Below are 27,955 nucleotides of genomic sequence, written 5' to 3' on the forward strand. Positions count from 1 at the left end.
AAATTGACAGAGTGGCTATGAGGCATTTGGGCAAGAGGGCAATAAGATGAGGGTGAGGGTGAATGTTGGCTAGAGAGTTTGTGATATGAAGAGCCTGCAGGGAGAGGAATCAGTGGAGGTGCAAGGTGTGTTGTCTTGGTGTGTTGCTGTGCAGATGGGTGCTGGGCAAGTCGGAAGATGGAGCTTAGCACCTGGAAGTGTTATGCCACTTGCCTCTTCCCAAGGTCCTGGATCCTTTTGATACACTGTCTCCAGGTTGAAGGAAGCACACTCCTATGCCTACTTGGTTGGAGAAGTCACCCTCTTCCCCCCATCCTTGGGAGAGCTCACCTCACTACACCCCCTCAGATCCTATAGCAGGGCTTCCGGTGAGAATGAAAGCCCTTGGGGGCTGCAAGCTCAAGTGCTGGTGAGAGTTGCTGATGTATGCGGGGTCCTTTTAATTAGAAACCCTTCCTCTGGCAAAATGGACGCGCCATCTCACCTGCCCTCCCTAATTGGTCAGGGACCCTGGAGGCAAGATTGGTTTGCCCTGTTAAAGAACAACAGCTGGACATAGTGTACAGAGAGCCGGGTTCAAGATGCAAAAATGGTGCCATTGTTTCAGTAGGGAATAAGGTAGTACAATCATGCTCTATGTTTCCAGTACATAAACAATCAGACGATTTACAATAACAACAATTGTGCAATTCATATAAATTCTATTCATTGGTGCTGGCTCATGAAATCATTCCCTTTCTCCCATCAATCTTTCACTAAGCCTCAATCATTCATCGGAGGAATATTACCCATGTGCAATCTACTAACTTGGGCAACGTTAGGTGAAGATTCGATCTGATCACTGTGTTAGCTACATTATAAATATTTCAGAAAGGTTTCCTATGTTTGCTATTTCCAAAAACATTGTAAATGGATTTAAAGCAACAAATTTACAATGAAAGAAGTGATACTACTGATACTCTTGCCAACTTGAGATTGGGGTCAATACTGTCAGAGAAAATCTTCTTCCAGCTTCACATCCATCATGTTAGAAGGTTTTCCACCACAATCTCTTTAGGCCTTTCTACTGCACTTTAATTGAAAAGCTATTACAGAAGAGAGCAAAAAAGTTAGAGTCTGCATGTCTCAATACTAAAATACATGTTCCAAAGGCCAAATGTAAACACCTGCTCTATCTAACCTACCTTTAGAATCCTTCACAACTATCTTGCCAATCTTGCAAGCTAATTGCATTAATTGACACAAATCAGCAAAACAGATTAAGGTAAAAAAGGAGAGGATAAATGAGACCAATTTATTAAATCTATATTCAAATTTAGGTTCACAAAGTTATCAAAGAAGAACATTGAATGAAATGGGAGATTATAGGAATTCAACCTTATTAAATGTATTTTCCACACACAAAAAACCCAGCTAAGCATCAGTTAATATGTAATGTTAGATCAACTGCCCTGTACATATAGGAAACATGTCAAGACCCAAAACTATTTTCACAGGGCAAAACATCCAAGTATAACTTCAAATAAGTACGTATATCTGTAAATACATACAAGGGGTAGAGTTTTATTGGTTTATCCCAGTGCAATCTGGCCAAAATCCACCAAAGCAGTATAAAAGATGGAGGAATTTCAATTTTAAGTTATGGTCCTTGCAAATCCTTGCTTCCACGATCTTCTGTACAGCTTTAAAAAAATCATGCTTAAGACAGCCCTGCCTCCAACCCCAGAGCGAATTAATCAAAGTAATGTGATGGTGATGCTTGACAGTTCACTCAGGCAGTCCGAGTTGCTGTGGCAACATGCGCTTTTACATACATGTTGCAATCTGGAGCTGTGGATAGTGATGGTGGAGCCTCCAATATTGTTTCCATCACATGGCTGGCCAAGAATCTCCCTTGCTCTTACTACCTGCCATTGGTGTGTGTTGGCAGGATTTATAGGTCGATACTCAACCTAGTTAGCCATGTTATGAACACACCTTCTTGAGCCATCAAGTCCTCAGGTGGGACTCAAAGCTGGAGCTTCTGGCTCAGAGGCAGGAATGCTACCCACAGTGTCACAAGACCTGCTCAAGGCAACTTAGCATTAGCTGTTTGCAGGCTTTTGAAAACTCTCTTAAAATTAAGTTTTTTGTAGGTGCAATGACACCAACAGGCGTTTTTTAAATGTTTAAATTTAAAAAAATACTTAATTTACTAAGAAACATTCTTCTGTACATCAATGGAACTAGTAAATGGTTTTGGATAGTTTTAAAAATCATTTTTAGATATAAGTGGTGAGTTGCAAATTGCTACCAATTGCTGGGTGATTAGAGCCACTCTGCTGTTAACCTCACACAAACGGAAGCTCAACGTCAACCTCTCAGTAAGTGTCAGGAAACTGCTGCACTTTCGTTGTAATTTTAAAAGAATCTCACTGCAGCCATTTATTTCATGTTGTAAGGTCCCTGTTAATGAAATAATTTATGGTCCACGTGTAAAACTGAGCTTTGAAGGCCCAGAAAAGGAACAATGAAACTGTGAAATCTCACTTGAAATCAATTGTTTCTCCAAGGATTTTAGACTTACATTTTTTTTTCTTATTTTTCCTTTCTGACTCTATTTTTCTTTCACTTAAGCCAATCTTTCTTTCCCTCTCTTTATTTCTCTTGTTGTATCTAATTGGATCTAATTCACTCTACATCCTTCCCCATTATTTACTCTTTCTTTACCTATCCCTAAATTTCATTGGTTAAGGGGAGAAACCATTGGGCCCAGTGTACACGAGATCTCAGATGCCCTGTTGACCTCACTGTGCTATCAGCAATTCACATCTCCAGAAACTTGTGGGGCCATTATGTTTAGAATGTGGCATCTAGACAATTGAATCAAAATCACCAATATGGACCTAGTTTATACATCATAGGAAATAGGAAAAGATTCCGAGGACTTGTTACAACTAGGTGAGAAGGGGTGAACTGGCTCCCCTCTATTCAATCTCCTTGGTTAGTCACAACAAATGTTTAAGTTTCTTTTTCACGAGGATATGCCTTTTCCAAATCAGAATGTATTTAACTATTTAACCTGTGAGCAATAAGGAGCCAAACAAGGTTTTCTTGAGTCAAAGAAAGAGCAAATTGATGAACCGCTAAACCTGACAAAAATAATAAAAATGCAAAGTCACACACAGGTTTCAGAAATAAAGGAAGTTAGAGTCCAATAAAAAAAAGTTAAAAGAATATGTACTTTTTAATGTCCTTTGATTGTCCATGAGATGTAGATTTTTAAATGTTGTGGCCAATTTTTGTTAGCTGGCTTCGTAGTTATGGTCCGATGTGGCAATTATTACGAGATCTCAGTTCGCTGGTAGATTTCTAGTAATATTGGCTCCTGAACTGGGTAATACATTTGTCCAAAAGGGGGAGAAGGTGAGAGCAGCAGCTCTCAGCTGTTTTTCTCTGCTGAAAGCTTTCTTGCATCTCTCTGCAGTGGCTGCAGCCTGACCTGAAATACTTCACCCGTTGTGTATTTTCATGGGGTTTTGGGTGGGTCTGTCTGTGGCAGCCATTATTTCAATATTCAGCACTTTGCATTTTAATGTCTCTTCCTTAGACACTGACGGGTTTCAATGGGTCTCTGAATTATAGGAAATGTCTCTCTCGTCACACTCCCTTGAGGATGTTTTTCACCTTCCTCTTGGAGGGTGGCCTTGCATTTAAAATAGTTTGTTCTGTATCATTTCAAATTGCAACATTTCCAGTCAGTTAAAATTTGTAAAATCATATTTTCAAAAATAAGGGGCATAGCCTTGTGACAGGCTTAAGGGCAGGTGTAGGCCATTCAGTATTTTGAACCTGCTTTGCTGTTTGATAAGATCATGGCTGATCTCATTGTAGCCTCAATTCCACTTTCCTGATCTGTTCCCCACCACCTCTTAACACTTGACTCCCTTGTCTATTAAGAATCCATCTAACTCAGCCTTGAATAAATTTAATGGCTCAGTCATGAGCCTCTCAAAGCTGGAGGGAGCAGAAGGTGGTGGTGTGGTGGGAAATAGGGGAAAATTAATGGGAAAAAATATCACAACACAAAGCAGGCAAAAACATAGTTATTTTGAATAGAAGCTGACAATTTTAGTCTCCACAGCTGCAATTAACCTCCAGTGTTCATGAGCAGCTTCTGTGTCACAAGGAATAGCTGAACAATAGTCTTAAGAGATACAGCACACTGAAGGTAAAACATGACTCCACCTTAGCAATTAAATATTACTATGGTGCTGTAGACTCCAAACTACTGATGAGCATCACGGCAAAAAATAAATTAATGTTCATAAAAAATATACTATAACACTTTGTGCTGCCTTGAATACAAGCCCATGGGACATTAGGGTCTGATTATTTTTAAGATACATTCTATTCTATGCCTGAGGCTACTCTTTACAACTCAGTCCTTACTATGTCATATCAATGGTCCATATAAAAATGTCACGTTACAGCACACACACAGAGAATCTGAACAGTGTGTGGAACATAACACCATTTTTATTGTTTTATCTGTGTTTGCTGAAAGAAGAACTGTCTAGTTGAACAAGTACATTCAACTTTAAGTCTATCACAGTATGACATTTACAGAATGCTGCTTTTGGAGCTTGGGACTCATTGCATTTTGTGAGAACCAAACATTCCCTAGGAGGAAAGAATGTGAATCCCAGCTCTCCATTAACTTGCAGAGAGAAATGATTCCCCTAGGGCCACAGAGGAAATAAATACGCCCAGCTCAATAAACACCATCTTTACATGCTTGATGATAAAAACCCTCATAGTCCTCCTGGATTTCAAGCTTGTACCAAGCAAATGGTTTGTTTATGCTGACCTCCGAACCAGTGACTCTCAGCAAGTTATTGAACCAGAGAGGGATCATGAGCAATGTACCAGAAAAATGAACAGTACACAAATACATTAATGTTTGAAAGGCAACATCCGATCTGGTAAAGAAAGGCGTCCCAATAAAGCTGTCCCTTGTTGCATGCAAGGAAAATGATAGGTTTCATTTTGTTGTGAAGCTCTTGATTTGAAACTGAACTTAGGAAGTTGTAAAATGTGTGGCAGCAATAAAAGGTGAGTGACAGCATCAAGCACAAACATGGATTTTATTGATGGAACTAATTAGAGTGAAAAGATTAATATATTCTTAATAGTTAGGAAGGTACTAAAATTGCTGGTATAACAATCTAACCTCCTTCAACCTCACTCCTTCAGTTTGTCATTAAAACTCTGACAACCATGCCAGCATGATGCACTCACATTCATCTCCAAGTCTGTATACAATTGTACTCACAATGTTTGGCAAAGGGCCATAATCTCAAGAAGCAACTTACTCAAGTGCCACTTTCACAGATCCACAATAAGGAAACATGATCTTGTTTAACAGAAGCATATTATATACACCAGACAATATAACCATCTTATTACATAAACCATCAAGGCAACTTTACTTAGCATTAGCTACAGTATATGAAGTATGTTTAACGGTGTTTCTGGAATAAATAGTGAGCCTTTGTTTCCATAAACTATTCTGTATCATTTTATGATTCAATGAAATGGAATTTTAGGGTTAAATTTTTTCCATTATGCAATCTCTCCAAAACTTCTCCAACCTGGAGACAAAACTCTAAACTGTTGGCTTAACTGCTTCTTAATAACTGTGGCACAAATATTCTAGATTGTACCCCCAATCCCCCACTTTTCAAATGCTTCCTTTTGCTTTCAGTCTTTCACCATAGTTGCTTGAATACAACCATCTCTCTGCATTGCTAAACTTAGCTTCTTAACTCTGGCCTCTTGTAGACTTACTACCCAAGGCCCCTTATTGGAAGAACTCAGCCCAGCCTCATGTATCAAAACAAACAAAGTTCCCTGCCCAACTAACTTAGTGCACACATAATTTATTCAATGCAAGTTATTATTGCTTAGATTAGCCAACATTTGTGCACCCTTCTGTAAGTATGGATACACACACAGTTCCTCTTGTCTGTTATAGAGTTTTCATTAAAAATCCATACAGTTCCATCCTACATAGGATAATTTTCAATTCACCAAAGGGACAGATCTTTCCAGGAAGATTATTGTGCAAGTGCCGAAAGAAAGCCTTCTGTCAGATTTATCTTAACAAAATTTGTAAATAAAGCCAAAGAGGTATTATTAGAACAAACACATTATCATTAATGAAGTACTCAGCTTATGTCTTCATTTTCAAAATCATTAAATTACATGTATTTTGCTGGGAAAAACAAACTCTAACTGAGATTGGTTGAAACCAAACAGGAACTGGTTGTGAGAAGCACCAGGTGCAAACACTGTACAAAGCATATTTACTTCAAACATGAAAGCATTGTTTTCTGGCTAAACGAATCACATTATTTAAAACATTTCATTCTAAAATCAGAAAATAGGGTGCTCATTATGATTGTTATTTACATCTCTGCGATCAACCATCTACTGTAACATAGTTGCCAAACCTGGAAGTGGGGTGTCTGAGTTAATATTTTAAGAATTAAAAGAAATCTACCTATGTATTTACCAAAACAATAGAAGAACAGATAAAATAGGTCTCTAGTCAAACTACAGTTAACAATCACCTTTAGTTAACAGGACCAGACTGATCCACCAAATAGCTTATTTTTGCATTACGCCGGACACCTGGAGCCCACAGGTAATCCAATAACAGATTGGATTCTTCCAAACTTTACAATTTTAGATTGTGACCACTGCTCCTATTTTTTTAGGCAACAGATGCCAGTAATGATTTTGCTATTGCAATTAATATCTCCTCGGGGCTCTTCTTTCTTTACTTGCCCCATTGCCTTTTGTTCTACCTCATCATCCTTTTTGTTATTTAATCATCCCTACCTTCTATGCTGTCACAAACTTACTCTCCCGTTCATTCCTCCCCTCTCCCTACCCCTGCGCTTGCTTAAAACCTGCAACATCTGTAATAGGTTTTTTCAATTCTAAGGAAAGTTCATTCGGTTTGCCCCTCTACACATGCTGCCTGACCTGTTGAGTACTTGCAGCAGTTTCTTCTTATATTTCAGACTTCCAGCATCCTTCACATTGGATTGGACTTTCGTTGCTCTACCATATGGATCAATTATTACCCGGAACGTTGCCCTCATTTTACTGAATAGCGCCGATACTTCTCAATGTCCAAAGCAGGCAATCCATCCATCTCACAAAGCTGGGCGTTGCAAAGTGGACACGGTCAATTATTCCACGCGTCTATTATTCTAACCAGAGTATTGACGATCTACAAATTTGGTCCATCTTGTGACTGTTCCAAAAGAACAAACACATTGGAAAAAACCTCCCTTTAGAAAGGAAACACCAGTTGTTCTTGGCAGGACCCGAAATTAGGTAAACTGCAATGATCTTTGGAGTTTAAAAAAATTATTTTAATAACTTGAACAGATGAAGCATGATTGTGGAAAGGAACACATTCTTGCCCCTGCATAATAACATTGTGAAATAATATGTAAATTAAAATTTTAATTACCCGATCCACCAGCTCCAGTGATCTTTCGGTTTCAGCCCGCGTTGCTGGTTCTTTCTAACCCCATCTCGCCTCATGCTACAAGGCGTCGCTATTTTAGCTCTTCCACTTAGAGGGGAGCATACTGGTGATGTAAGAGACCAATTCGCAGTGAATAATATCCAAGTACCTCTGTCTATCCTGCGGAATGTGCAACCTGCGGAAGAATCTGGCCAAACGCCCTCTCACTTCAAGAGATCAATATCTCCAGGGAGAGCTCGGTGTGTACGCGGTAAGCATGTAGTGTCTAAACTGTGAACCTGATAGCGATTACTCAAACTAAAACACTTCATGTTAAAGATTGCAAGTAACGATTAAGAATAATGGCGAATATAGTGATGGGGACATTCAATTGTGAGAGGTCAACACCAGCAGTTAGAAGCGATTAAAGTGACAGGTAAGATATATGGGCATGAGGGAAATGGTCAGTCACTGTATACACTGATCTATTGGCGAGAGTATATACTAATCAAAGGAGAAAATGGAAAAGTGAGAAACATTCAAATCTGTCCCAAAATGATCACAATTGCTATTTTCCGCTAGTCCCTGATACACCAAAGTAGAATAATTTACAGAATGAAGCGATGGAACTCACCAGTGGTGCTTGAGAATTCTATAGCCTCAACTCGTAAATAGGATGGCGCCTGGCCTCGCTGTCACAATAGTAGTGTAATCTTAATTCTGAATGAAAGCTGTGCGTAGAATGCAGCACCTCCCAATATCAATGGCACTTAGCACGGATCTGATGCGGGATCGGCCTCAATTAAATATCATCCCTAAGGCTGGAATACATATTCGTTTTAACCTGTTCAGTGTAATTTTAACACATTTTATCACAGCTTGAGATATGGCATGGGGCAGGTCAATGAGATATAGCATGAGATAGGTCAGAGAGATATAGCATGGAGCAGGTCAGTGAGATATGGCATGGGGCAGGTCAGTGAGATATAGCGTGGGGCAGGTCAGTGAGATATAGGGTAGGGCGGGTCAGTGACGTATAGCGTGGGGCGGGTCAGTGACATATAGCGTGGGGTAGGTCAGTGAGATATGGCATGGGGCAGGCCAGTGAGATATAGCATGGGGTAGGTCAGTGAGATATAACGTGGGGCAGGTCAGTGAGATATAGCATGGGGCAGGCCAGTGAGATATAGCATGGGGTGGGTCAGTGAGATATAGCATGGGACATGTCAGTGAGAAAAATCATGGTGCAGCTCTCCCATCTGAACATAGGCTGCCCATTGCTTTGGAGAAAACTTCGACATCTAACATAAATATTCGGCTTCTACACAAATGCAGCATTATTCTGTCCTCTCCCAAGGGGCTTTGTGTTTGCTAGATACATAGCGCCAAAAGTATTATGTGTAGGTGGAATTTAAAGTGTTTTTTTTTTAAATTACAATGCGTCCGCACTCCAACTTAATGCACAACTTACCTGGTATTGAAAGAAGACTTCCCTATGCAATCTAGAGATTCAGCACTGACTATTTTACTCAGATGTTCTCAAAACACAGCCTCAAGCTGTCAGTTAATGGCGGGAATAAGCTGTGACCATTCAATTTGCACAGAATGACTGTCAAATGTTGACTGGAAATAGAACAGAGCCAAACAAAAACCTCTTATAAACAGGTTATTTAACACTCAAATCATCAAAACGAACCATCCCAATATTAACATTGGTACAAGTAGCTATGCCAGGCCAGAATTAGAGATTGACAGTGACAAGATAATTTATGAAGATTAGCTCTAAAACCTTGAAAATTAGCCTTATGATTTCCTCAACTGAATATCGCAGAACATCAGCACCAAATAAACACAAGAGACGGTTGATTTTACTTTAAGTTACAGCCCAAGCTTCGCAAGAGAAATAAGAATCTCCACTATTGCCTCCAAATAGACACTTGAAAAAAAATACAATTCAGAAACACAACTGAATATAGCGGTTCTCCGACACATTGAGCTCGCTACAGACTCAATGCAATCTGAGGTTCAGCACTGGACAGCTCCCGAGCACAACCGCATGGCATGGAAAATGACTGCAATCCCGCTCCTCAGAGAACAGCTCCAAAACACAACTTGGATCCTCGGCATAGACTCGGAATTAACGGCTGCCAGGTCAACTTCACTAATCACAAGAGCCTTAACACCAACTTTCGCATGCAACTTCAGTGGCGACTTTAACTGTTGGCCGAAGACAGCCTGGGACACAACCTCGTCACCAGGAAACTAAGCGGAACGTGGAGTTTACCCTAACCTGTGCCGAATAACTTCCAAATGCAACTTGTCATAATTAGAATAGAACCAAGAAATGGACATTGAATATGACAGAGAGGTTTAATATGCGAACCAGCCGCTTAGAGTAATCAACTCCCAGCCCCCAGATGGATGTACAGGGATCACGGTTCACAATGCTCAACCAATTCAAATCGCTCATAAGGTTAAAATTGGACTTAAACCCTGTACTACAAGCATTTTTGTTTGCAAAAGTTAACCCACAAACAGACCTACCATCCAGTGTCCGGATCTCACTATAATCTTCGGTCGTTTCTCAAAGAAAGGAGAACATATTAAAACAAAAACCCAGCGCCGTGGACAGTCAGCTCTCAAACAGAATAGGCAGTGTAATTGCCTGGCTCCATCTCTCTGCACCGCCAATTTAAGTGCGACGGTTGATTTGATCGTTTCTCGGAGAGCTGGCTGCTGCCCTGGGTGGAATCGGTCACTGTTTCCCTCTAGTGCCAATAGGTTGTCAGAGAACAACTTGCAATTACAGGCATTGTAAAGTGGTCTTGCTTCCTAATACCGCACTGGAGAGTCAAGTTCTTTCTAATATATATATATATAGCCCTTTTATTTCTTTCCAGATGCATTTCCCTGGGCACTTTTACAGACCAGGAGTGTTAAATAACATGCTTTACAATCGACTTGTATATCTTCTGAAAAAGACTTTAGTTCAATACTTGGCATTCTAAGTTTAATAGACTCCGAATGGGTCATATGAGTGAATGCACAATACAATCCTATCCAAAACAAATATATCCGGTCCTCATCATTAGGACATTGTGTTATTCAGTAACTCTTTGGATTTAGTTCACTATTTTAGTTTAACGGAAGGCGATAAATTTCTTATCCAAACTTGTTGAAACGATTCTCTTTTCTATTAATTTTAAATGGCCGCCCTCTAAGTGTGATCCGTTGTAAAGATTGCTACTCACTTTACCTGTCTCAGTTACACTGGGGCTCTGATCCGAGGAGGGGAACACAAATTCCAGGCACCTTTCCTGCTCCAGAATGTTCTTGTTACACAATTCATTGACCAGTCCGATGGCCTTTTGACACAGGATCACATGGTCCTCCCGGTTGGCACTCATCTCCTAAAAGGCATCCTTCCTCCCTCGAAGTAGACAAGAGATTAGGATCGACCCCAGTGCCGACCACATCTGCACTTGCCTGTGTGAAGCGACCCATGCGAGACCTCCCCTTGCGTCCAGAGACACATTTATGCCAACGATTGGCAGTCCAGCGGCTATTCTGTACGAGCCACCGATTCCTGTAATCCTACTGGCTTCCTGATTTTCTGGGAGTGTTTGGAGTGTTTTAATGTTGCAGATGAGGCGTGGTCTTTCCCCCAGAAACCTACTGGATTCAATTTTGAATTCTAGGAAAGGTTTTAAATGATGCCCATTAGCCGGAATACGAACTTTTCATTGAAAAAAAACCTAACTCCTCGCTACGTTGATTTTACAGTGTGGCTGTATTGTTAGATTTCTATGAATCCCATGTGTGTATGTGTTGTATCATGTTTTCTTTCAGTGGCGAAGTTACAATAGATAATTTCCGGTCACCGCACTCTGAAGGGGTCAGTTCCTAATCTAGAACTATTGGTTCCACTTTTCCCTGCAACAAGTTGAATAGCAAGTGCTATTATTATATCATAAGTAAATACGCCAATACAATACAGGTCGTTGTTCTGGGTTTGATGAAGATCAGTGCAATGCCTTGTGACGAGCATAGCCGAACCGTCTCCATAAGCAAACTCTAGGCATGTCTCCAGGTTGCTTTTTGCAGGGCAATGTCTCCTTTGTAAGTTCCCGATTCACTCATTAATGTAAAGTTCCAACCCATGACACAAATCTTCCAGAGATAGATTAATATTTTTTAAATTCCCAAACACGCTTTTGTGGACTTAATGTTTTGAACCTTATTACAATTCAGATAGTTCGAGGAAAACGGAAGGTTTAGAGTTAATTTGTGAAGCAAATATCTTAAGTAATAAAAACAAAAAAACTGCGGATGCTGGAAATCCAAAACAAAAACAGAATTACCTGGAAAAACTCAGCAGGTCTGGCAGCATCGGCGGAGAAGAAAAGAGTTGACGTTTCGAGTCCTCATGACCCTTCGACAGAACTAGTTCTGTCGAAGGGTCATGAGGACTCGAAACGTCAACTCTTTTCTTCTCCGCCGATGCTGCCAGACCTGCTGAGTTTTTCCAAATATCTTAAGTATCTTGTTTTGTCATGCCCAGAAGACATGAAGGAATATATATATATATATATCACCATGGCTACATTATAAAATTATTATCTTTTCTATTAGATGGACAAAGGCTTTACACTGACTGAAGTCTGACTAGCTACAACTCACGCAAAAGGAATTTCTAGCCTTCAGAAAACAGCAAGGATCTCATTACCTCCAAAGAGTTGCTAATGCCCCCTGTGACTTCAGAAATCAAATTCCAAGGAAATTTACAAAGACCCTTTACATCTCTAAGGCAGAGCTCTGGCCAACAGAGGCAATACGGCTGCAAGGACAAATGAGCCCTGAAACTGCTGAAACTTATTAATGGATGCAACGTTAAACATCTCAAGAATCCAGACCAGGAATATACATCCTTTGTCCAAACCAAGGGGAAGAAGTGGGAGATATGACACATGACCCACCCCCAAGCTGCTAGAACCTGTAATATTGCCTTGTGGAGCTGAACCCAGGCAGTCTGCCATCTTCCATCAACAAAGCAGCAGCAGAAACAAAGCTCTGTCTGGGATTAACTTGCCTGGCCCTCATCTACACTCTTTTCTACTTGAACATCTGAGCCAGTGCCTACTGCAAAACTGATTCCTGTCTACAGGTTCTCCCATTGTGGAAATCAGCACTACTGGAAAATTGGATTAACCCTCAGCCCTCCAAAAGAATGGTGTAACTCGAGTTTAAAATAATTTAAAGTAAAGCATTTCAACTTAAGCATTAGAAATAAATCAGTAAAACCGGAGCAATATCCAATCAATGAAAACGTTGTTATTGTTGGCATCCGTGAAAGAGAGCTGCAATGGGAAACTGGACAAGAGATGGACCTGGGAAGTTATAAAATGTTTCACCAAGCTAAAGGTGCTAGGCTAAATGGAGCAGTCATAATTTATTATGGGTAATATTTATCACACAACAACCATCAAATTGGTGCAAATAGCAGAGTTGGCTTCAGTAAAAAATAATGATTCTCATGGAAAACCTAATAATGACAGTTAAAGATGCTGGAAGTCTAGGTTGTATTGTATTTAGCCAAAACGGAGACACTTCTAGAAATTGAATTTTAATATAATGCTTCAATGTAGAGATTTCAAGCTCCAGTATAGATAAAGTAGATGAATTGGAAATGCTCATAAAGGAGGGGTGAATACACAGGCAATCTCAGAGAGATAATCAGTGAATCCAACCCCTAGAAGCCCATGGATCCTATGGGAACATCATCACCTCCTAATTTCCCACTCTAAGTCATACACCATCCCTATTTGGACAAAAACTCTACCTGCTGTGCCAAATGAAAAAAAGTGGAATTATTGAAAGACTTGACTGGCATGTTAAGATTGTTGTAAATTATGAAGAGCCAATGGACAGTAAAGGATCCATTGATAAGGAATACGAAACAGAAAAATGCAAGAGCAGCATCAATCAAATGGTATGAGAAAATCTGCTACAGAATTTTATCCTCTTAATACAGTGACCACTAGCATCAATACTACAAACATACAAATATAAGAGTTAGGAGCAGGAGTAAGTCTGTCAGTCCTTTGAATCTGCTCTGCCATTCAATAAGATAATTGATGATCTGACTGTAACCTCCTGCCTACCCCTAATTACTTGTCAGCCCTTTGTTTATAAAGAATCTATCTACCTCTGCCTTAAAAACATTCAAAGACTTACTTCCACTGCATTTTGAGGAAGAGAGTTTCAAAGACTCATGATCGCCTTCTGACAGAAAAAGTTTCTTCTCATCTCTGTCTTAAATGGGCAACCGCTTATTTTTAAAGTGACCCCTAGTTTTATATTTTCCCACAAGAGGAAACATCCTCTCCACATCCACCCTGTCAAGACCCCTCAGGATCTTATATGTTTCAATCAAGTCACCTCTTACTCTTCTAAATTCCAGTGGATATAAGCCTAGCCTGTCCAATCTTTCCTCATAAAACAACCCGTCCATTCCTGGTATTAGTTTAGTAAGCCTTCTCTGAACTGCTTCTAATGCATTTCAATAAGAAGACCAATACTGTACACAGTACTCCAGAGGTGGCCTCACCAGTGTCCTGTACAATTGAAGTATAACCTCCTTACTTTTGTATTCAATTCCCCTTGCAATAAACAATAACATTCTATTAGCTTTCTTAATGACTTGCTGTACCTACAGATTAGCATTTTGTGATTCATGCACCAGGACACTCAGGTCCTTCTGCATCTCAGAGCTCGGCAATCTCTCACCATTTAGGTAATATGCTTGTTTTTTATTTTTCCTGTCAAAATGGACAATTTCACATTTTTCCTTTTATACTCCATTTGTCAGATCTTTGCTCACTTGCTTAACCTACGTCCTCTTGTAGCCTCCACATATCCTCTTCACAACTTACCTTCCTACCTATCATTGTATCATCAGCAAATTTAACAACTGTACATTCTGTACCTTCATCCAAGTCATTTATATAAATTGTAAAAAGTCGAGGTCCCAGCATTGATCGCCATGACACACCAGTCGTCACATCCTGTCAGCTAGAATAATGCCTATTTATGGCTACCATCTGATTCCGGTTAGCTAGCCAATCTTCTATCAATGCCAATATGTTACCCCCTACACTATGAGCTTTTATTTTCCACAATAACCCTGATGTGGCACTTTATGAAATGCCTTTGGAAATCAGTACATCTGCCAGATCCCTTTTATCCACAGCACATATGTCTCCTTCAAAGAACTCCAATAAGTTGGTTAAACATGATTTCGCTCTCACAAAACCATGTTGACTCTGCCTGATTGCCTTGAACTTTTCTGAGTGCTCTGCAATAGCATCTTTAATAATAACATTTATAACATTTTCTCTATGATGGATATTAAGCTAACTGGCCTGTAGTTTCTTGCAATTGTCTCCCTCCCTTTTTGAATAAAGGAGTTACATTTGCTATTTTACAATCTAATGGCACCTTCCCCAAATCCTGTGAATTTTGGAAAATTAAAACCAAGCATCAACTATTTCACTAGCCACTTCTTTTAAGACCCTAGGATGAAGTCCATCAGGACCCGGGGATTTGTCAGTACACAGCTCCAACAACTTACTAAGTACAATTTCCCTGGTGATTGTAATTTCCCTGAGTCCATTCCTCCCTTCCAACTCCTGATTTACATCTATTTTTGGGGTGTTACTTGTATCCTCTATAGTGAAGACTGATGAAAAATACCTGTTCAATTCATCTGCCATCTCTTTGATTTCTATCATTAATTCTCCAGACTCGATTTCCATAGGACCAACGTTCACTTTGTTAATTCTTTTCTTATTCAAGTATCTATAGAAACTCTTACTATCCGTCTCTATATTCCTAACTAGCTTTAATTTTATGCTCTAATTTTTCTCTCCTTAGCAATCTTTTTGTCATTCTTTGTTGTTCTTCATATTCTGTCCAATCTTCTGACCTGCCACCTGTCTTTGTGCAATTATATGCTTTTTCTTTAAAGTGGGGTTTCTGTTAGAGACACAGCAATCAGGGCAGTTCTTTAAATGGAGCCTGGGACAATCCCACAACCAGAAGCTGCCTCAGCCAGACCCCTTTACAGAAAGGGAAGCCTGACCAAAGTGTTTTAAGTAGTACTGAGAAATGATCTTCACGGTATGAGGAGGAAACAGGAACCCTTACGTCTTACGGTCTCATGGTCTAAATCGGAACAAAGATTTCTCTAGTAAGAGAGAAATGTTTATAGAGAAAGAACATAAACTGTGCAGTGCAAAATGCCTTTGTGGCATTCACATATCTTTTCATCACTCCACTATTGGTGCCCATACACTCAGCTGCTTAAGCTCTAAACTCTGGAATTTACCCCAGTAAACCTTTCCACTTGTCTATGAGACACTCCTTAAAACCTACCTTTTTGACCAAGGTCAGAATTTTGCCCTTGACGGGCGGGTGAGCCCAACCAACTCGGCGGCGGGCAGGCAGCCGATTACCGCCGCTGAAACATGCCACGCCGCTATTTTGCGTGGGTGGGCCAATTAAGGCCCTCCCAGCAGGTTAGCGACTCCCGTGTAGAATGGGAAAATCGTCGCGGAAGTGGCCGTGCTCAGACTGCTGGTTCCGATGTGGAACCAGCAGTCTGTATAAAGAGTGGCCAGGCAGTCTCATTGAGGCAGTGTACCATGGCCACTCAAAGAGGGAGAGAGGCTGCTGTCAGAGATCAGGAGCAGGAGCAGGAGGAGGGAGGCAGGCTGCAGGACAGGCCAGCGGAGGGCCACTGTGCCCCTCGCTTCTCTGATGCATGGCTTGCTGTCCTCGTCCAAGAGGTGTCCAGCCGGCAGGATATTTTGTATCTGGAGGATGGGAGGAGGAGGGCCCCCCCATGTCACCAGGCAGGCGTGGGAGGAGGTGGGTGACTCAGTAAGCACTCATGATAATGTGCGGCGCATTGGAACGTAGTGCCGCAAACGATTCAATGATTTGCTGCGCTCTGGAAGGGTGAGTACCATGTCGGCCTTGGCCATTTGACACAGCAGGTAGCCTTAGCCTTTGAGACCCCCCCTACATCAGACTTACTGTCGTTACTGCATTGGACATTTGGCACATGCTGGGTGGGCAAACAGGTAGTGACCATGCTTACATCAGTCTTAGTGATTGATGAGAAGATGGGTTCTCCCCGCAGCATATGTTGGTGTTTGTCGCATTTGAGTGGTCTTGGGGCAACCTGCAGGGGAGGCAGCTAGACACATACTCAGAACTCCAACACATGTCTTATTGATGGTGACGAGATGGTGGAAGGGGAGCCTCAAGGTGTTGTGGCCAAGAGCTATCTGCTGGTCTCGGTGCCGCACCTAGTTGCGCCTCCTTGCCATGGGCGCTAAGACCCGTGTGTTATTCAAAGTGATGGACGCAGAATGTGTCCAAGGTGTCCATTGGGGGAAGGGGTTGGGAGCAGCCATACTATCTTCTGGGGACTGATCACCAGTAGTGTTGACAGGAGCCACTGGAGGCCTCAGATGGGCCACTGTCGTTGGGGTGCGGCGTGCGCATGCAGAGTACATGAGCGATCAGCCCCAATAAATCCTTTTCTCTGTTCTGCAGGCAAAAACTGAGCACAATCAAAGGGAGTACCAGAGGTCTGGTGGTGGGCATGCTGTGCTGCAGCACCTCACCACCTTTGAGGAGCAGGCCATGGAGCTGGGGAGGTGGCGGGCAGTCAGGGCGGCAGGTAGCGGTGAGGCTGGGGTTCAGTGGCCAGGTATTTGAGGCCCACATTCCCATCCACTCTGTCTCCCCACCATCCAAAGCACTGATGGTTGCTGCATTTGTTAATGCTGCAACACTGCTCATTCACAGACTGATACACTCTGATGTGTGTCCCTCAGCCCCTTGAGGATGCACATCTCCTGCACCTTACAAAGTCACCTTATCCCATTTGTGACCACTATCCCCATGGCCTAACATGCCATGGCATCGTTCTGCACAGCCAAAGATGTTTTGCATCTTAGGGGGTTTGGTACCTCCAACATCCTTGCAGCCAGTGCGCCCCACATTACTCTGTCCAAAAGGTCCTCAGCACTTCACCTGTGAACCTCTTGGCACTCAACTTAAATAAATACCACCACGTTATTCATCCATGTGCCAAGAGGAAATGTTGTCTTCTGCGCACCCATTCTATGTCCCTCATAATGGTACAAAGGTCAATTACGTGACCTGTCAATCTCCTGTGATCCATGGCAAATGTCGCAAGTGTTTGGAATGCATCCTCAGCCCCGCAACGCTCCAGGCCAGCATGCATCCAGGTCAGGGACCTCTGCACTCTCCCCACTCCAATGGCACATAACATTCCAGGTGGCATTCCTGAGGCCATCTGACAAGCCTGTCTGTATGCGGGTCTAATGTTTGGGCCTCCTCTTGACTCTTTCCCACCCCACCAATGTTCATCTCCTTAGGATCTTGAAGGGTGAGCAACTTATGAGGCTGGGGTGGAAAGGGATGAAAGGTTTAACTGACTGTATGCTAACTTATGCACTATCCTTGATGTTAATTTCAGCAACACAACCACATGGCCGCGCCCAATGACACTGCAGCACCCCCCTCCACACCTGAGGGCCAAGACGTGCAACTTGTGGCACATCATTTCAGCCAGTCAGGCACCAGCGCAGACATAAACAATTCGGTGGGGAATTTAACGTCGGCTGGTGTCCTGGGTCACAGTGGAGAGGGCACTTCACAATCGTGGGAGGAGATGGCAGGGACGCTATGTCTAGGCCGATGAGTGCCGATGGCGCCAGCAGCTGGAGGGCTGCAGAGGATCAGGCACATGCTGAGTCCGGCACTGATGATGTGCCCCTGGAGTTGTCACCAATGCAGCAGCAGCAGGACAAGCGGCAGGAATTGCATTTGCATCTGGCAGTGTTGCATGAGGGTGTGCTTCAGTTGGTCTCTGCAATGGAGGAGTCCAGGCAGAGTGCAAGTGAAGCCATGAACAGAGCTTCAGGTTTCCTCCACTGAGAGATTGGCGACTCTCATGGAGAGGGGTTTCAATCGGATGGAGACTCTTCTGATTGGGTTACGCTCTGACCTGCAAGCCCTTACAGCTCTAATGGCCACAGGAGGTCATTCCCAATGTGGGAGATGTTCTGGGCACCAAGCATCGGCGCTCGGTGCCCATGCATCTGCCGTGAGCAGGGAGGTCCAATGTGACCTCAAGTCGGTGCAGCAGCTGCCTGTCGCCACTGTGAGCTCATCTCAAGGCACTCTGGATGAGGGCAGCAGCTCCTCCACTGCTCTGCCAGTCAACATTGCATCCGTTGAGGATGCGACAACTGGGGAGGTGCCAGTTCTGGAACTGGCCACTCCCTCCCAGGCGGGGCCAGCACCGGCTCCACAGGCCAGAGGACGCCTGCCAAGGTCATCGAGGCCAACAGGACAGCAGAGTCAGCAGGCTGTCTCACAAGCCACTCCGAGTGATGGGACGGCACCTAGACGTAGCACCCGCAAACGAAAGCATAAGGCATGTTAGGCATTCCATGGGAATGTCACTGGTGATTTTGTGTTGACCTTAGATAAAGGAACAAATACTTAATTTTGTCACAGAGACATTTCTGTTTTATGTTGGACAGAATAAAGTCCACTTTTCTGACCATGGCTAAGAGTGTTTCCTTTCTGCTGCATTTATCTTTTTCACAGACATATCATGAGTGTTTGAATGGACATTGATGTTTATGTACTAAGCCCTTAGTTGCAGCTGATGAGGTGGAAGATGTAGCACCTAAGTGCTGCGTGTGGAAGCGCCAGGCAATGCTGGTCCTGCTGATCCATGTGTGTGGAGCTAGCTGAAGGTTCGTTGGATTAAAGTATCCCGGGTGTCCCTGCCTCCTTGGTGTAATAGCAGGTCGGCGTGCTGCCCTTCATCATCGCCCACTGCTGGATTCGTCATGTGCAGCCTCATCCACTGCATCAAGGTCTTCATCGTCAACTGCATCTCCCCTTTCCAGTGCAAGATTATGCAGAGCGCAGCGTGCTACCACTATCGCAGAGACATGATCTGGGGGGTACTAGAGTGTGACCCCTGAGCAGTCCAAGTAACAGAAGCGCATCTTGAGAAGACTGATGGTTCCCTCCACCACAGCCCTTGTGGTGCCGTGGCTCTTATTGTACCGCTCCTCAGCTTCTGTTCTAGTTTGGCGGAGAGGTTTAATGAGCCACCTTCTGAGGTGATAGCCCTTGTCATCCAGCAGCCATCCATCCAGCTGAGCCGGAGCACTGAAGAGCCCAGCACCTGGGAGTGTTTGAGGATGTAGGCGCGTGGGAGCTGCCTGGGTACCTTGCACAGACTTGTAGAATCTGCATCCTGTGATCACACACTATCTGCACGTTCATGGAGTGGAAGCCCTTCCTGTTGACGAAGGCACCGGGCTCACCTGCTGGCATCTTGATGGCCACATGTGTACAGTCTATTGCACCCTGGACATAGGGGAAGCCAGCAATGGCCGTGAAGCCTCTGGCTCACTGTGCCTGACTTGCCAAGTTGCAGCGGAAATGGATGAAGGTCAATGCCCGTCTGAACAGAGCATCTGTAACCTGCTTGACACAGGTGTGGACAGCTGATTGGGAGATACCACTAAGATCACCCACCGAGCTCTGGAAGGAACCAGAGGCGTAGAAGTGGAGGGCAACTGCGACCTTCAGAGCTGCTGGCATGGGGTGTCCACCCACACAATTAGGGGGGATCTCAGGGCCAATCATCTGACAGATATAGTTGACTGTCCCCCTTGACAGACAAAGCCTCCTTCGGCACTGCACCTCAGTCATATTGAGGTATCTGCTTCACTGCCTGTATACCCTGGCAGCAGTATAGTGGCATCTTCTACGGACCCTTCCACCTTGGGCAACCTCTTGGCCCTGTGCCCCTTGTGCCTGTGCCTGGCCTCCCAAAGGTGGCTCCCCTGGAGGCTGATTGTCCACTCCTGGCCTCCTCCTTATTCTATCCCTCCCTTCCACCTCAGAGAAGCTGCCTCCAGTGGAGATGTCAGAACCCATACCCAGGCTAAAAGGAGGCCTCCAGAAAGCTGCAGGCCCGATAAAGATTCCTGACTGCAGATTGGTTTCAAAGTACAGAGAAAGCTGTTGGAAATCGATCTGAACTGCTAACAATCACACAGGCAAGTTTAAAACACTTTCTGCATTAAATACCTCATGAAAAACATGAACAATCCCTCTGAGTCCACATATCCCGCCAGTGCATGAGTTTTAATAAAAAATCTCCTACCTGCCTGCACGTTGGGCCTATGCGCCGAGCTGAAGTTCACATGGGCCCCTCAAAATCGTCAACAATTTGCAAGTTAAGGGTCTTAACGGGGCCTTTAATTAATGGGTGCGTGTCCTACTGCTGAGCGCGCTCGCCGACCGAAATATCGCGATGCCGCGTGCTGACGTCGGGATACTTGCGCGATATCAGCACGCAACACTTTAAGCGCTGACGTGTGGGCTCCGCCATCCGCACGTCAGCCAGAAAATTCTGCCCCAAGTGTCTGCTCACAGGTCTTACTATTTATTTATGTGATTCAGTGTCAAATGTTCTTTGACAACGCTCCTTAGAAGTACAATGGTTTGCTTTCCCACATTAAACGTGCCATACAAGTGTGACTTGTTTATTCTGAAGGGAATTGTTTTCCTGGTGAGGGCATGGCATTGTCTGTTCACTATTTGTTGCATAATCATAAACACATTCTGAATATGCATTCACTATTGAGCTATGTAAAAACACATACATTCTTTCTGTGGTTAGCAATACACACTTTCTCATTGAAATTTTCCAGCCTTAGGTTCTCCTTCCTTAAAATCTGTGCCGGTGTTTTAGGGCCCCTACTGCCCGGTGGCATATTACAGTCCCACCAAACTGAATGGAGATTAAAATGGCTCGTTGTGTCCGCCAAGGGGAGACACGCCGTGGCGGGTCTGTAAAATCCTGGCCCTGGTTTAAATGAATTCTAATGTGCTATCAGCAAACAAATGAGCTCCCTATCTGCTTTTGTGCAAGACACATTTCCTGTATCATTTCCTGGATGTGAAGGCATTAGTGAGGTTGCAGAAAAGATTCACAAGAATGATTCCAGGGATGAAGAACTTCAGCTGTGTAGATAGACTGGAGAAGCTAGGTCTGTTTTCCCTGGAGAAGAGAAGGTTGAGGGGAGATTTGATAAAGGTATTCAAAATCATGAGAGGCCTGGGCAGAGTAGATAGGGAAAAGCTGTTTTCATTGGTGGAAGGATTGCGAATCAGAGGGCAGAGATTTAAGATAATTGGCAAAAGAAGCAATGGAGACATGAGGAGAAATCTTTTTATGCAACAAGTGGTTAAGGTCTGTGGAGACAGGTTCAATCGAAGCATTAGAGAAGGAATTGAATTCTTAACTGAAAAGAAAATGTACAGGACTATGGGGAGATGGCAGGGGAATGGCATTCGGTGAATTGCTCCTTCAGCTGGTGCAAACACAAATGGCCTCCTGCTGTGCTGTAACAATCCTCAGATTGTGATTCTCCATGCCACACTAGAATATTTTGGTCATTTTTTTCTTCTATGGTTAGGCCCACAAACTCTGCAGCTTTGACTCTCAGTGTGTCTTTCTTCCCCAGCAGATTCCCCACCCAGATGCCATACTGACTGATAAATGGCTCCTTGTCAGGCAGGGAACACTCTGGGTGAGGTCATAGACCTGGGTCAAAGAGAGAGTATGTTGCTGGGTTAATGATATGTGGGGAGGATCCTGGACCTTGGCAGATCAGTTCCATTCTTGGGGAGGGGGTTACGATCATGGGGGCAGGCTGGTTGGTCAACAGTCTTGGAGGGGACATAGCAACCCTGGGGCACGTGTGGTGGCTGATGATTCTGGAGGGTTCAGTGATCCTGGAAGAGGCATTGGGAGTCCTGGGTGAAGGCATTGGTTAGTGATCTTAGAGAAAGTGGGGCTTTGTTATCCTGGAAGGGGCTATCAATGATCCTGGAGATGTGGGGCATCACTTATTTTTAGGGAAGAGTCAGCAGTCTTGGAGAGGGGTCGGTCAATGATCTTGGAGGAGCAGCCATTGATTCTGAATGGGGGATGTGGCAATCTTTGGCAGAGGTTAATGATCCAGGGGTGGGGCAGGGAGGAGCAGGAGTTGTATGGTGCTCCTTCAGGTGGAAAGCAGGCTCTCTTGGGGCTTAAGTGGGTGGGGGAAGTGAGTAGAATTTTAGACTTATTATAATATTTCCATGAGGAATCCACCTCCTGAAAATGAGTTGGTACATAACATTGTGCTACCTGAAGACACCAAGCTGAAGGCCAGTTGGAGTTGTGTTTGAGATTTCTTTTTAAATTTTCACATCCATCCAATCAAAACCCATTCGTTTTGGGGGTGGGGAGGTAGGTGGGTGGGAGGGGGTGCTAAAACAATCCTATGAAGTTAATAATGCCCAGTCTTCCTGTGCTACCAAACAAGACTGAAAATATCTCTCCTAAATTACAACAGTGACTACACTTTAAGTCTTCTTTTTATTTTAATGGGCAGAGAGAGAGAGAGAGAGAGAGGCAGAAAACTCACATAGCCTGGGCGGTGGGGGGAGAAGGAAGGCTCTGGGAATGATCACAGTTGAGAAAGGCAAAGCCTGTGCATGACTGACTGCAAGCTGCAGCTGGGGAGACCAAAGGTTTCCTTATGAGGCCTGGGGGAACTCTTCTCATGCTGGCCGACAAGATGCTTAACATCGTAACTGGGCCCAATTCTGGCCAGTCAGCTCCTCCCAAATATATTGCTGCTGCTGGGCAACAGACTGCCTGGGACTCTATCGTGAAGTTAAATATATATCTGAATCTTAAGTAGGCCCTTGTCTGCTTTCAGTGGGAGCCTCATCCCAGGGCTTGAATCATCACCAGGATCACAGTGAATGCACAATTCCGATATTAAATCTCCATCTATTTTACAATGGTCACATTGTGGTATAACTTGCTTTATACACCAATGCATCTCATATAGTTTCACTCCTCTATATGCTAAAGATAAAGTTAATATTAAGACTAATATTAAGACCAAGCAACAGGTTTGCAAAAGCAAAGAAATATACAATGAAGTGCAGTTGTTATGGTTGTATGTGTGCAATAAACACAAATTACAAATTGCCCAGTCCAAACCTGCAATTGTGTTGCTGTTTACAGCTGACAGATAGAAAAAAAATCACCACATGTGAGAGATCAATTTTGCAATCTATGTTTTTGGTACATACTACAAGTTGACACAGCAAAATTTCAATATAGATCAATCTGTCTGATGTGTTGATTGCCCTCTTGCCTCTGAGCCAGAGATGTTTGTGGTTTCATGTGCCGCTCCAAGACTTGAGCGCAATACTTTAAACTAAAACTCCAATGCAGTACTAAGAGAGTGCTGCATCCTCAGAGACGTCATCTTTCTGCTCTCTCAGGTGGGTATAAAAGATCTCGTAGCACTATTTCAAGGAAGAACAGGGGAGTTATTCCTGGAGCCCTGGCCAATATTTATCCCCCAGTCATCACCACAAAAACAGATTATCTAGACATTATCACATTGCTATTTGTGGGATCTTGCAAATTAACTGTTGTGTTTCAACAATGGAACAGTGAGTACACTTCAAAAAAAGTACTTCCTCGGTTATAAAGCACTTTGGGACATCTGGTAATTATGAAAGGTGCCTTATAACTGCAGGTCTTTCTTTTCCTAAGAATTACAATTAAAACGATGCATTCTCATCATATTAAAATTCTGTTGTCTGTACCACTCACACTGAGTATGACTCTTTGATCTGACTGTACAATGTGATGATACTAAGTGATTTGGTGAGACATCCCCAATAATTTCCTTGGACTTCTAGATTCAGTATGGTGCAATTTTCTGCAAATTACAAATTTGCTTAAAAAATTCCAGTGATTGTGAAAATGCCAGTTTTTGAGTGAACCTGAGTGAAACCAAATTGGCTGCTACTACCAAACTGTGTGCTCTATTCATGGTACAAATGTTAAAGTATTCCATTCGTTTTTTTGTTAAATAAGTATTTCTGTGGGATGGGCGCTTTCGTTTATATAGACAGTAAAGTTGTAATGGGATGATGTAAAATCAAGTGGACTGTGGGACATACTTCAGCCTAACTTGTCTTATAATGTGATACAGTACCACAATAGCTTCCTAATGGATGTGATCGTCATATGTTAATCCACCTTAAATTTTTTTTGCCATTTACTACGATACTTCTGCTGTAAAGTGTGTGGGTTGATGATGGGATATTATCACTGTGTCTAATTTCATATTGAGCTTTAGATGGGCTAGATCCTGACAAGAAGTGAAGAATGTGTCATGTCACCATGACAGATAACTGACAAATCACAAAAGTGTCCTTATTTCCAGTATTTTTTTTTTTTGCTTTTATTTCGCACACGTGTCCTTTAGTTAAGCCCAAGCTTCAGAATAAAGCTGATTTATCATATCACGCTCCTACCCTTGGCTGATTGTAACCATGTTACACAGTTAAGATATTATCTTAAATACATTTTTATGACACCTTATGTGGAAGGATTTGGAGGGTGCAAATCTAATTTGAGGGAACAAAAGTTTATTGCATAAAGTAGTTAATTCAGAATGGAGCTCCAAAATGGATTGTGCACAGCCAGTTTTAGGATTGAATTCAAAAGGATAATGTTAAGGAGATAAAGGCAAACAGGTTAAAATCTTGATATTTCATTACTCCTGCAGGCAACATCTTGAACAGAAGCAAAAAATAAACTGTTAAAGTGGCATTAGAAAGCAGCAAATGCAGGACTGTCAAAACAGCAACAAGTGTAATGGATTTCAACCTGATAAAGAACTTAAGTGTTGCTTAGGTAACATCAATGTTCTAATGCAGCATTTGCGCTGCAAGCTGTTAATTGGCCGAAACACCAATAGTTTCGTTTCCATCCAACTGTTTTGGACCGGTGTTGTGATTATAAAATATATTTCATGTGTTCTTTCAGTAATTGTCACTGATTTAAGTCCAGGGATCAGAAAAGGACTTGCATTTATATGGCACCTTTCATAATCTCAAACCATCATAAAGTTCCTTATAGCCAATTAAATACTTTCAAATTGTAGTCATTGGCGTAATGTAGGAAACACGGTGGATAATTTACATGATCCCTCAAACATCAGTGAGATAAATCACCAGAGTATTTGTCGTTTTTTTAGTGCTGTTGGTTGAGGTATAACTATCACACTTGGGATATACTTCCCTGCTCTTAAAGAAGATCATAGTAGTAGTACTTAGTAGTAGAAAGGGATCTTTTACATCCACATGTGACGACAGACAGAGCCTCAGTTTAACGCATCTCTGACACCGTAACAATTCTGTGATTTTGTAATGCAACATTCTGTCAGTATCGCGCTGGAAGGTCTGTAGCATATAGCATTGTGGCCTAATGAAGAACAAAAAAACTGAAAAGAATTAAGTTAGATATATATTACATATTTATTCCCAAGCCAAATATGATGCATAAAGGAAACAAATGACTCATGAAAATTTAATCAGTTATATGCTGAGAAATTCCAGGCAGGAGTGAAGATAAAAGTTATAGAAATCACCAAATCAGAATAAATCAAATGCATTCAATGTAATTATAAATCCCTTCACAGTTCACAGAGATTAAACATTACCACAACTGACATCCAGCCTGTCAGGGTCCACTCAGTTTTTTTAAAGGAACACCCTCAGGAGTACAGGATGGATTATATCCTGTTAATTAATAAGACTTTGACATATATATTAGAGAAATCCAAACATCTCGAATATTTGCACAAAGTGAATGCCGGTGACTGCAGTCTGGCAGCATGCAACATCAATGAAGCCCCTCAAACAGCAGTGAGATGAATGATCCGTTCATGTTTTCTTTCTGCAGAATTGGTTGGAGGTCAGGACACCAAGAAAATAAATATTTCCTTCCAAAATCACCATGGGATATTTAACATCCACCTGAACAAGCAGACAGAGCCTCAGTTTAACACTTCCTATGAAGGACTTCTGCCAATGCAGCATTCCCTCAGTACAGCTCTGCAATATCACCTGTGGCTGTCCTCTCAAAGTCAGAGGAGAATGGGTGGGCCGGTTGGGAGCGGGCACAGGGGTGGGGGTGGGGAGGGGGGGGAGCCGACCGCTGACTGCAATTGTCTCCACGCTGTCATTTTACATGGGCAGGCCAATTAAGGCCCGCCCAGCATGATGCGTGCCCAGGAGCGCTCAGTGCCACCTGTGCGAGTGGGTGCTGGAGGGAGCGTCGGGGCCTGCGCTATTTTGCACGTGCACGCAAAAGAGCACAGAAATCTCCCTGAGGCATCTCCATGCCTCAGGGAGTTTAAGTTCAATTTGAAACATCAAAATAAAAGAAGTTAAAAATCATTTACACATGTCCTCTCATGTGACAGCGTCACTTGAACTGGGATATGTTTAAGAAATTTTTATTAATTTAGTAAACCCTTCATGAAACCTCATCCCACCCGTGAATGAGGTTTTGTGAAAAATGCGAAGGCCGCCTGGGCTTTTCGCCTGCCCGCCAACCTTAAGGTTGGACAGGCAGCCCTGACAATTTGGTTAATTAGTTTATTAATGGCCTTAACAGGCCTTTGACAGTTTGATGGGCATGCAGCCAACTCCAGTGTGTGCCCGCCGAACAAGAGATTGGAATGACACGTAGTGATGTTGGAATGCATGCGCGACGTCACTGCATGTCATTTTATGGGCCCCACACGCCAAACAGGAAATTCTGGCCCTGATCTATGGGACAGGAACCCAGAACGTTCTGTCTCAGAGACAAGAATGTTACCAGTTAAGCCCATTTCTGATCTCTGTCCTGGTGGTAAATTTGTATGTTCACAAACTATTGCCTAGAGCTGAGCAATCTCTCTTAATGAGAGACTTGCTGTTGATAGTACTTACCTCTGTATTTAAGACTATTGTCATATTGCCCTGGAATTGTGAGGGTGCATACAATGCAATGATAAATATACAAGGAAAGCTGACAGAGGTTAGCTTAGAGAGTCTGAAAACAGAAATGCCATGGAAATGGATTGCAATATGTAGATACTTTGCAACAATTCGGTTGGCTGTTTCTTCTGATAGCTACAATGTGCAGCCTTGATTCTAAATCTTACAAAGAGTAACTTAAGCTTTGTTCCAGCTCATCAGAAATGGCCTACCATAGAAAGCAGAAGTTAATCCAGCATGTTTTATTATTTTACTGATTTTTACAGTGTGCATTTTAAGGATTTAAAAGGTACTGCAGTGTGGTTGTACTTATCGGAGTAAACGCAAGCCTACCACAGATAAAAATAGACCAATGCTTCATATTGACATTCTTTATTCATGAGCACT

At 42.8% G+C, this 27,955-nt stretch overlaps 1 protein-coding gene across 1 annotated transcript in view; it reads right to left on the minus strand.

The window, feature by feature from the left end:
• The window catches only part of LOC121282177 (synaptotagmin-6-like), a 324,735-nt gene extending 313,803 nt beyond the window's left edge, over nt 1-10,932 (minus strand). The window contains exon 1 of the mRNA XM_041195727.1: nt 10,782-10,932. Coding sequence (XP_041051661.1) covers nt 10,782-10,932 — 151 coding nt within the window. The remainder of the gene's footprint in view (nt 1-10,781) is intronic.
• Nucleotides 10,933-27,955: the final 17,023 nt, after the last annotated feature.

The sequence above is a fragment of the Carcharodon carcharias genome, chromosome 9 (assembly GCF_017639515.1).
Source record: "Carcharodon carcharias isolate sCarCar2 chromosome 9, sCarCar2.pri, whole genome shotgun sequence".
In the NCBI taxonomy this organism is placed as follows: Eukaryota; Metazoa; Chordata; class Chondrichthyes; order Lamniformes; family Lamnidae; genus Carcharodon; species Carcharodon carcharias.